The sequence below is a fragment of the Oncorhynchus tshawytscha genome, linkage group LG28 (assembly GCF_018296145.1).
Source record: "Oncorhynchus tshawytscha isolate Ot180627B linkage group LG28, Otsh_v2.0, whole genome shotgun sequence".
NCBI classification, from domain to species: domain Eukaryota; kingdom Metazoa; phylum Chordata; class Actinopteri; order Salmoniformes; family Salmonidae; genus Oncorhynchus; species Oncorhynchus tshawytscha.
Window position 1 is genome coordinate 3,728,344 of NC_056456.1, and position 11,905 is coordinate 3,740,248.

At 40.8% G+C, this 11,905-nt stretch overlaps 1 protein-coding gene across 3 annotated transcripts in view; it reads left to right on the forward strand.

Annotated features, from left to right (window-relative positions):
• LOC112226516 (far upstream element-binding protein 3) overlaps positions 1 to 11,281 on the forward strand; it is a 73,788-nt gene extending 62,507 nt beyond the window's left edge. For all 3 annotated transcript variants that reach the window (XM_024390873.2, XM_024390874.2, XM_024390871.2), the window contains one exon: positions 9,594 to 11,281. In XM_024390873.2, coding sequence (XP_024246641.1) covers positions 9,594 to 9,602 — 9 coding nt within the window. In that variant the 3' untranslated portion in view covers positions 9,603 to 11,281. The remainder of the gene's footprint in view (positions 1 to 9,593) is intronic.
• Positions 11,282 to 11,905: the final 624 nt, after the last annotated feature.

An 11,905-nucleotide genomic window follows, 5' to 3' on the forward strand; every position in this document is an offset into this window, starting at 1 on the left:
TAAATTTGTGGAGTGGTTGAAAAATGAGTTTTAATGACTCCAACTTTAGTGTATGTAAATTTCTGACTTCAACTGTGTATATATATGTGTGTATGTATTTGTGTGTGTGTGTGTGTATATATATATATATATATATATATGTGTGTGTGTGTATATATATATATATATATATATATATATATATATATATATATATATTATAATATTTTTGCAAGTGTAGAACTTTTCATCCTGTAGCTTGTTCTCCATTTTTCTTTTTAAATAGTGAGCCACCATGTTTTCAGCACCTATTTCCCTGACTGATCAACACTTGTTTTCTCATACTCTCTCTGCAGTAGACATATAGCGAACATTATGTTTGGAACATCAATTCTCAAAATTGTAGTATCGAATCGCAAAACAAATAGATTTGTAAGAATCGCAATACTTATTGTGATGATATCATATGATCTGACCCACTGGAATTATGATACAGTAAATTATGAAGTGAAATAATCTGTCTAAACAATTTTTGTAAAAATGACTTGTCATGCACAAAGTAGATGTCCTAGCTGACTTGCCAAAACTATAGTTTGGTAACAAGAAATGTGTGGAGTGGTTGAAAAATGAGTTTTAATGACTCCAACCTAAGTGTATGAAAACTTCTGACCCTCAACTGTACATAAACAGAATACTGCATAGTTTCCTAAGAACCACGAAGCGACCATCTCTGTTGGTGCTAGAGAACCAGAAAAATGCAAAAAAAAAAAATGTAAGACCAGGTGTAAGGTGTCAAAAAGCACCCCCCTTCTGTGGGTGGGAGATTTGTCCACCATTGCCAAACTCATCTGACCCATTGTGATCCTCACATGTAGTCATGACAGAGCTCATTTGGTTCTTGGTCACCTCCCTGACCAAGGTCCTCCTTGTCCAGTTGCTCAGTTTGGTCGGGGACCAGTTCAAGGCCAAGTCTGGGTAGTTCCATATTTTTTCCTTATCCCAATTATAGAGACCACTGTGCTCTGGGAAACTTCCAACATTCTAGAAAGAGTTTTATACCCTTCCCCAGATACAATGTAAATAGTCCAGGTAGCTATTTGATTAGTTTCGTTGTTCATTGGTCTTATGGCTTGGGGGTAGACGCGGTTAAGGAGCCTTTTCGTTCTAGAAATGGCGCTCCGGTACCGCATGCTGTGCGGTAGCAGAGAGAACAGTCTATGACTTGGGTGACTGAAGTCTTTTGACCATTTTTAGGGGCTTCCTCTGACACCGCCTAGTATGTAGGTTCTGGATGTCAGGAAGCTTAGCCCCAGTGAGGTACTGGGCCGTTTGCACTACCCTCTGTAGCGCCTTATGGTCAGATGCGGAGCCATACCAGGTGGTGATGCAACCAGTCAGGATGCTCTCGATGGTGCAGCTGTAGAACTTTTTGAGGATCTGGGGACCCATGCCAAATCTTTTCAGTCTCCTAAGGGGGAAAATGTGTTGCTGTGTCCTCTTCACAACTGTCTTGGTGTGTTTGGACCCTGATAGTTTGTTGGTGATGTGGACACCAAGGAACTTGCAACTCTCGACCTGCTCCACTTCAGTCCCGTCAATGTTTTTTTTAAATGTAACTAGGCAAGTCAGTTAAGAACAAATTCTTATTTACGTTGATAGCCAAACCCGGACAACGCTGGGCCAATTGTGAGCAGCCCTATGGGACTCCCAATCACGGCCGGATGTGATACAGTCTGGATTCAAACCAGAGACTCTCTTGCACTGAGATGCAGTGCCTTAGACTGCTGCACCACTTGGGAGCCCTGTTAACGGGGGCCTGTTCAGCCCTCCTTTTCATGTAGTCCACGATCAGCTCCTTTGACTTGCTCACATTGAGAGAGAGGTTGTAGTCCTGGCACCACACTGCCAGGTCTCTCTCATCATTGTCGCTGATCAGGCTGTTATGTCGTCGGCAAATTTAATGATGGTGTTGGAGTTGTACTTGGCCACGCAGTCATGGGTGAACAGGGAGTACAGGAGGGGACTAAGCACACACCCCTGAGAGGCCCCAGTGTTGAGGATCAATGTGGCAGATGTGTTGTCCAAGACCATGTTGCAGAAGGAGATGTTTAGTCCCAGGGTCCTTAGCTTAGAGATGAGCTTTGTGGGCTCTATGGTGTTGAATGCTGAGTTGTAGTCAATGAACAGCATTCTCACATAGGTGTTCCTTTTGTCCAGGTGGGAAATGGCCATGTGGAGTGCGATTGAGATGGCGTCATCTGTGGATCTGTAGGGGTGGTATGCGAATTGGAGTGGGTCTAGGGTTTTTGCCATGATGGTGATGTGAGCCATGACGAGCCTTCCAAAGCACTTCATGGCTACCGATGTGAGTGTTACAGGGTGGTAATCATTTAGACAGGTTATCTTGGGCAAAGGGACTATGGTGGTCTGTTTTGAAACATGTAGGTATTAAAGACTCGGTCAGGGAGAGGTTGAAAATGTCAGTGAAGACATTAGCCAGTTGATGTGCACATGCTATGACTACACATCCTTGTAATCGGTCTTGCCCCGTGACTTTGTGAACTCGGCTACGGAGAGCTTGATCAGTCGTCCGGAACATCTGGTGCTCTCATGCATGCTTCAGTGTTGCTTGCCTCAAAGCGAGTATAACATGCATTTAGCTTGTCTGGTAGGCTTGTGTCACTGGGCAGCTCGTGGCTGGGTTTCTCTTTGTCGTCCGTAATAGCCCTACCTCATCCGATGAATGTCAGAGCCGGTGTTGTAGGATTCAATCTTATTCCTGTATTGACGCTTTGCCTGTGATGGTTCGTCTGAGGGCATAACGGGATTTCTTATAAGCGTCCGGATTAATGTCTTGCTCCTTGAAGCGGCAGCTCTAGCCTTTATCTAGGTGTGTATGTTGCCTGACCACTTCCGTATTGACCGAGTCACTGGTGCTTCCTGCTTTAGTTTTTGCTTGTTAGCAGAAATCAGGAGGATAGAATTATGGTCAGATTTGCCAAATGGAAGGTGTGGGAGAGCTTTGTATGCTTCTCTTTGTGTGGAGTAAAGGTGGTCTAGAGTTGAATTTTTTTCAGTTGGTTGCACATGTGACATACTGGTAGAAATGAGGTAAAACAGATTTAAGCTTTCCTGCATTAAAGTCCCTGGCCACTTGGAGCGCCGCTTCTGGATGAGCATTTTCTTGTTTGCTTAAGGCCTTATGCAGCTTGTTGAGTGCGGTCTTCGTGCCAGCATCGGTTTGTGGTGGTAAGTAGACAGCTGCGAGTAATATAGATGCGACCTCTCTTGGAAGATAGTGTTGTCTACAGCTTATAATGAGCTTTTCTACCACAGGCGAACAATAACTTGAGACTTTCATATTTGATATCGTGCACCAGCTGTTATTGACAAAGACAGACACCCCCGCCCCTCATCTTACCAGACGTAGCAGCTCTGTCCTGCCAAAACATGGAGAAGCCAGCCAGCTCTATATTATCCGAGTTGTTGTTCAGCCAAGTCTTCGTGAAACATAAGATATTCATTTTTAATGTCCTGTTGGTAGGATAGTCTTAATCGTAGATCATCCAGTTGGTTTTCCAATGATTGCACATTGGCCAGTAATACAGAGGGTAGTGGTGGCTTACTCACTCGCCAACAAATTCTCACAAGGCACCCAAACCTCCGCCCCCTGTATTTCCTTCTTTTCTTAACGCGAAAGACGGGGATTTGGGCCTGGTCTCCGGGAAGCAGTATATCCTTCACGTCGGACTCATTAAAGAAAAACATCTTCGTCCAGTTCGAGGTGAGTAATCGCTGTTCTGATGTCCAGAAGCTCTTTTCGGTCATAAGAGACGGTAGCAGCAACATTAACAGCAGTCATCCCCTCCAGCGCCATTATCTAGTGTTGGAGTCATGCGTGGCCAAGCAGTCGTGGGTGAACAGGAGGGGACTCAGCACACACCACTGTGGGGCCCCTGTGCTGAGGGTCAGCATGGCAGAGCTGATGTTGCCTACTCTCACCACCTGGGGTCGACCTGTCAGGAAGTCCAGGATCCAGTTGCAGACCCAGAGTCGTAAGCTGGTGACGAGCTTGGAGGGGACAATGGTTTTGAATGCTGAGCTGTGGTCAATGAAGAGCGTTCTCTTATAGGTATTCCTCTTATCTAGGTGGGTGAGGTCAGTGTGGAGAGCAATTGATATTGCGTCATCTACGCATCTGTTGGGTCGGTATGGCAAATTAGTCTGTCTCAAATGGTGGAGTTGATGTGTGCCATAATCAGCCTCTCAAAGCACTTCATGATTACAGAGGTGAGTGCTACAGGGTGGTAGTCATTGTGGCATAAAGCCTTAGCGTTATTGAGGACAGGAATGATGCTGGTCATCTTAAAATTTGGGGATTACAGACTGGGACAAGGAGAGGTTGAAAGTACCTATAATATGCCTGACAGTTTTTCTGCGCATGCTCTGAGAAAGTGCCCTGGAATACCATCGGGCCCCGCGTTCTTGCGGGTGTTGACGTGATTAAATAACCTTTTCACGTTGACCTCGGAAAGCGGAGTTCTGGGTCGATGACGGCCATCACACCCGGCACGATTTTGTTGTCAAAGTTTGTCTGGTAGAGATGCATCGTTGAACAGATCACGGTTGGATCTTCCTTCGTAATCCATAATGGACTGGGGACTCTGGCACATACCACAGGCTTCGTACCAGTCACAATATCAACAGTGAAGAGGCGACTACGGGATGCTGGCCTTCTAGGCAGAGTTCCTCTGACCAGTGTTTGTTATTTTGCCCATCTTAATCTTTTCTTTTTATTGGCCAGTCTGAGATATGGCTTTTTCTTTGCAACTCTGCCTAGAAGGCCAGCATCCTGGAGTCGCCTCTTCACTGTTGACATTGTGACTGGTGTACTATTTAATGAAGCTGCCGGTTGAGGACTTGTGAGGTGTCTGTCTTTAAACTAGACACTCTAATGTTCTTGTCCTCTTGCTCAGTTTTTCACCGGGGCCTCCCACTCCCCTTTCTATTCTGGTTAGAGCCAGTTCTCGCATGGAATAGCCTTAATTTCTCAGAACGAGAATAGACTGACGAGTTTCAGAAGAAAGTTCTTTGTTTCTGGCTATTTTGAGCCTGTAATCGAACCCACAAATGCTGATGCTCCAGATACTCAAGTAGTATAAAGTTTTATTGCTTCTTTGATCAGACCAACAGTTTTCAGCTGTGCTAACATAATTGTAAAAGGGTTTTCTAATGATCAATTAGCCTTATAAAATGATAAACTTGGATGAACTAACACAACGTGCCATTGGAACACAGGAGTGATGGTTGCTGATAATGGGCCTGTATGTATGCCTGTGTAGATAATCCATTAAAAATCCATTTAAAAAATCTGCCGTTTCCAGCTACAATAGTAATTTACAACATTAACAATGTCTACACTGTATTTCTGATCAATTTTATGTTATTTTAATTATAGGTTGACCAATTATGATTTTCAACGACGATAACAATTATTGGAGGACCAAAAAAAGCCGGTACCAATGTTCAATTTGGTTTAAATAGTGCGAAAACACAGTGTTGGAGAAGAAAGTAAAAGTGCAATTTGTGCCATGTAAAAAGGCTAACGTTTAAGTTCCTTGCTCAGAACATGAGAACATATGAAAGCTGGTGGTTCCTTTTAACATGAGTCTTCAATATTCCCGGTAAAGGGGCACAAGGCGGGACCCAGATGCAGACACGGAGGCAGATGGTTTGAGTCTTTTCTATTTACTAATCAATCCAAAAGGGGTAGGCAAGAGAATGGTCATGGACAGGCAAAAGGTCAAAACCAGTTCAGAGTCCAGGAGGTACAGAGTGGCAGGCAGGCTTGAGGTCAGGGCAGGCAGGCGGGTACGGAGTCCAGAAAACAGGCAAGGGTCAAAACCGGGAGGACAAGCAAAAAGAGAATAGAAGCAGGAGTACAGGAAAACACGCTGGTTGACTTGACAAAACATACAAGACGAACTGGCACAGATAGACAGGAAACACCGGGATAAATACACCAGAGCAAATAAGCGACACCTGGAGGGGGTGGAGACAATCACAAGGACAGGGGAAAAAGATCGGGGTGTGACACCCAGTTTAGAAGTTTTAGGTTGTAGTTATTTTTGGACTATTTCTCGCTATACCATTTGTATTTCATATACCTTTGACTATTGGATGTCCTTATTAGAGGTCGACCGATTATGATTTTTCAACGCCAATACCCATTTATTGGAGGACAAAAAAAGCCGATGCTGATTAATCGGCCGATTTTTAAAATATATATTTGTATATATATATATATATATAAATATATTGTAATAATGACAATTGCAACAATACTGAATGAACAATGAACACTTTTATTTTAACTTAATATAATACATATGGGCTTTTGGATGGGTGTTCTTAAGGTGATCCCACAGGTTGGTGGTATTTATTGATTTAGCCGTTGCTGACCCCATGCTTACATCTTTATCACAAATAAGACACCTTGCTTTCCCTGGTGCCAATTCCATGTAATACCCACCCTGGTGCTCTGCTTTTCTCTGCCATCTGTAAAACACACACACCACTCTGAAGTGACAATGATACTGAAGAGTCTGCTTAGGAGACAAATACTCTCAACTGTTTGAATAAAAATAGAGTTTAAGTTACCTGTGATGAATGTTGAAAACAAAAACTGTAATTTCTATATGCATGAAATCCTATTTTAATAATGGAGATGGTAAGAATTGACTACCAAAGTGCGAGTAAAAATTCCCATGACACCTTCTAGCAAAATCTGAAAAGCGGTTCCTTCATTCATTTATTCCATAGGATATTTTTAGATTCACTTAAAATAAGGTCTGTGTTTCGTGTAGGTAGCTTACACCACCTTGCCAATTTTATAACTGTGTAGATATCCATAGGACAAGGTAACTCTGATCAATATTGGCTAAATATAAGCGAAGATTTTAAAAAATTGTAGAGTGGATTTAAGAAAATATTTGGACAAACATTACCTTATCCTAGTGATATTTACACGGGTATCAAAATGCAGAGGCGTTTAAGCCTGAACGAAACACAGACCTTATTGGAAGTAGATCAAGACATTCTCTATGGAAGACATAAACAGAGGCGGTTTAAGCCTGCACGAAACACAGACCTTATTGGAAGTAGATCAAGACATTCTCTATGGAAGACATGAACAGTAAAATAACAAAGGAACCCCTTTCAAGTTCAGCCACAAGTTATTACAGGAATTATAACGCGTCAACTATTTCTCTCTAAACCATATACCTTTGACTATTACGAGCCTGCTGCTGCCTACCACCCCTCAGTCAGACTGCTCTATCAAATCATAGACTTAACTATAATAAACACACAGAAATACGAGCCTTGGTCAAATCCGGAAACTATCACCTCGAAAACAAAACGTTTATTCTGTTCCGTATTTTATCGGGTGGCATCCATGAGTCTAAATATTCCTGTTACATTGCACAACCTTCAATGTTATGTCATCATTACGTAAAATTCTGGCAAATTAGTTTGCAAAGAGCCAGGCGGCCCAAACTGTTGCATTTACCCTGACTGCGTGCAATGAACGCAAGAGAAGTGACACAATTTCACCTGGTTAATATTGCCTGCTAACCTGGATTTCTTTTAGCTTAATATGCAGGTTTAAAAATATATACTTGTGTATTGATTTTAAGAAAGGCATTGATGTTTATGGTTAAGTACACATTGGAGCAACGACAGTCGTTGATTGTTTTTATAAGATAAGTTCAATGCTAGCTAGCAACCTACCTTGGCTTACTGCATTTGCGTAACAGGCAGGCTCCTCGTGAGGCAGGTGGTTAGAGCGTTGGACTAGTTAACTGTAAGGTTGCAAGATTGAATCCCCCGAGCTGACAAGGTAAAAATCTGTCGTTCTGCCTCGTTCCTAGGCCGTCATTGAAAATAAGAATGTGTTCTTAACTGACTTGCCTAGTTAAATAAAGATTAAATAAAGGTGTGGGGGGAAAATCGGCACCCAAAAATACCGATTTCCGATTGTTATGAAAACCTGAAATCGGCCCTAATTAATCGGCCATTCCGATTAATCGGTCGACCTCTAGTAACCGTTCCGTATTTTATCTAACAGGTGGCAACCCTAAGTCTAAATGTTGCTGTTACATTGTACAACCTTCACTGTTATGTCATAATAATGTAAAATTCTTGCAAATTAATTACGGTCTTTGTAAGGAAGAAATGGTCTTCACACAGTTTGCAAAGAGCCAGGCGGCCCAAACTGCTGCATATAACTTGACTCTGCTTGCACTGAACGCAAGAGAAGTGACACAATTTCTCTAGTTAATATTGCCTGCTAACATGACTTTATTTGAACTACATATGCAGGATTAAAAAGATATACTTGTGTATTGATTTTAAGAAAGGCATTGATGTTTATGGTTAGGTACATTTGTGCAATGTATGTGCTTTTTTCGCAAATGCACTTTTGTTAAATCATCCCCCGTTTGAAGTAGGCTGTGATTTGATGATAAATTAACTGGCACCTCATTGATTATTTGCAACACAGAACAAGCTAGTTAACCTAGTAATATCATCAACCATGTGTAGTTAACTAGTGATTATGTGAAGATTGATTGTTTTTTATAAGATACGTTTAATGCTAGCTAGCAACTTACCTTGGCTCCTTGCAGCCACAAGGTCCTTCGATGTTGCACTCACGTAACAGGTGGTCAGCCTGCCACACAGTCTCCTCCAGGATTGCAATGTAATCGGCCATAATCGGCATCCAAAAATGCTGATTACCGATTATGAAAACTTGAAATCTTCCCTAATTAATCGGCTATGCCGATTAATCAGTCGACGTCTAGTTTTAATGGACAAAAAAATGTGCTTTTCTTCCAAAACAAGGACCTTTCTTAAGTGACCCCAAACTTTTGAACGGAAGTGTAGGTTTTCTTACTTGTTTATGGCTTTGCACAGTTTAAGTGCCAGCTAGTTATTTCTCTTATCCTGGTGGAATACAACAGTCACGATAAGAGCTGAAAACTCCCTCGGGAGGTAGAAGGGTCGGCATTTGACCATCAGGTATTCCAAGACCGGTGAACAGTGGGTCGACACTTCCACCGCACTGGAGTTAGCTTGGAGTTGATGTGGAGGCAAACCCCTCCCCGCTTCGATTTCCCCGACTCCACTGTCCTGTCCACCCTGTGAATGGAGAATCCATTGAGTTGGGTAGCCATGGGGGTATCTTGTCCGAGAACCATGTTTCAGAAAAGCAAAGGATATTGCGATTTCGAGAGTCCCGTTGTCAGCAAATCCACAATCGGAGGTCATCCATCTTTTTGTCGAGTGACTACATTCGCCAGTAGAATGGAGGGAAGAGGTTGCCGGTTTATCTTTTTTGCCTTAATCTCGCATGGATCCCCCCCTTGCCTCTGTAATGCCAGCATTTCCTCTTGGGTAGCCCGAAAATTGGGTCGGAGTACTTTCTGAAGGCACTGTATATGTTAAAGCCAAGTCTTGAAATGTTTACAGGCATGTGTGTATTGGTGTGTGCTGTTGCATGAATGAATGCATGGTAAACAACATAACATTTTCCTCTTTGTAATATCTTTCAGGAGCATTAGAGTGGACGCCCATCTTATGAAGATTTTGGAATCATTGAGATGATGAAAACAGAACTATTAACAGTACTATTGAGGTTTCTAAAGTATATTTTCAACACTTTGCGGCTTACCTTTCCTTTTTGTAATGCACTAGCTATAGAATAACAAAAAATAATTAACGAAAATCTATTTCTTTTTCTTTTCTTTTTTCTTATTTTATTTTATTTTTTTACCTAAAAACTGATATTTTACTGGGCAATTTGGAATACCCTCTGGTCTTGAGAATATAACTTTCTTTTTTTTTGATCAAACTTGAACTTAAAATGTATCGGTGTGGCTTTGAACAAAATGCAGTATAATCTATTTTGTCCAGTTTTAGCAATAAAATGGTATTGGCTTAGCAGTCTTGAGTATTGAGTATAATGACAGTTTTGTTTTTGTAAACTATGTTTTAAACATGTGCTTGTGATGATTTGTGTTTTTACGTAGACATTGTTTGTTGAGATTGAAATGTAATGTATTATTGTTGGAAAAAAGTTTTTTCTTTTGTACTAAATTCCTGGTATGGTGTCTAATTTCTTATTTAATCCTGTTATTCTTCTGTGTTATTGTTTTGTTTTCTGTTCAGGGAGGTGCAATATCTCATTTCGGTTTGCAGACAAATATGTTGACAAAAATGAGTTCTTATTCCTACATTAGAAATCTTAGGTTTAAGCCTAAGTGTAATAAATGCTTGTCAAAATGATCTGTTAGGGAGTGGGGATATTATTATGAGTTTGATTTAATCTTGTTATGTATGTATCCTTATGTACATGGGTATTTAAGTATATTTGTTGAATAAGGATTGTTTGTGTAGTTTTCACATGGATGCTCTCCCAATTTTCTGTATTCACTGCTCAAATATGGTAAATATGTTTCGAAATTTGATGTTGCATCTCTCACCAAGTGCAAATATAAACCCAGTATACACTCTGTGCTCAAGACTGCTAAGCCTTTCTTTCATTCTACCTGTTAAAAATATTTGTTTTTGTATGGCAAATGTGTGTACCCCCTAGCTTCCACAATATCCCAACCAGAACACTCTGTTACTCGCTAACATGATTGTTTTTGTGTGAGCAAGAATGTATGCTATGATTTGTTACATGATTACTGTCTCTATTATATTTTCTAATGACAAGGCATACTGTATCCTCTGATTTATTTTAATTTTTTTTTTCTCATATGCACAGCTAACGATGTATTTAAAAGTAGTCATTTTTTTGTTTCTGGGGCAGTTGATACCATTTGGGCTATTGTAAAGCACATTCCTGTTTTGAAATGTTTGCTGCCTTTTCAATGGCAAATTAGCTTAACTGCAGAGTTACCCAGAGAGCCATATCACTGGACTAACAAATTCATTGTTCTGTAGCATACAGTGTGATTTAGATACCTTAAGTGTAAAGTTTTATATGCCATAAACATGAATAGAGGCAATATATATTCTCACTAGTTTATTTCTATGCTTTCTTTACTCTTTGACTCAAAGTAATTTGCCACAATTGCTTTTGTGGTGAAAATATAGAATCTTTATTTTTGTACTGTTAAAAAGTGAACTGCACCGGTATGAAGTATAATGATTTGTCAATCTCCCTACCAGTTTTCTTTGTTGCTGTGTACCCTGCTTCAATTAAATCTAAACTCCACGATTGAGTATGAATTTACCTCTTCTTTCAGAAGCATTATTTTAATCTGATCCTATTGAATTTTTTCTAGATATGAAATGCCATGATGTGGACAGCAAAAGTAATGACTAGTTTTCTGCCAGAAAAAAACATAAGTGTTATGTGTTTACAAGTCTGTCATTCTTAATTTAATCCATTAGCGAAATGCAATCCCTCTTTCACTCACTCATGCATTAAAACACATTAGCAAAACAAGTTGTAGAACTCTGTTCCCTACATAGTGCACTACTTTTGACCATAGGGCTCTGGTCCAAAGTAGTGCACTCAGGGCCGACCCTGGGCTTAATTAAGCGACATAAGCCGATGCTTAGGGCGCCCCCCCCCCAAAAAAAACAGTGCCTTCAGAAAGTATTTATACCACTTGACTTATTTCACATTTTGTTGTTACAGCCTGAATTCAAAATTGATTCAGTAGTTTTTTTTCTCACCCATCTACACCCATCTTTTCTCACCCATTTGTTGCTTATTTATTTGGAAATGAAATGCAGAAATATCTCATTTACATAAGTATTCACACCCCTGAGTCAGTACACTTTTGGCAGCAATTACAGCTGTGAGTCTTCATGGGTAAGTCTAAGAGCTTTCCACACCTGGATTGTGCAA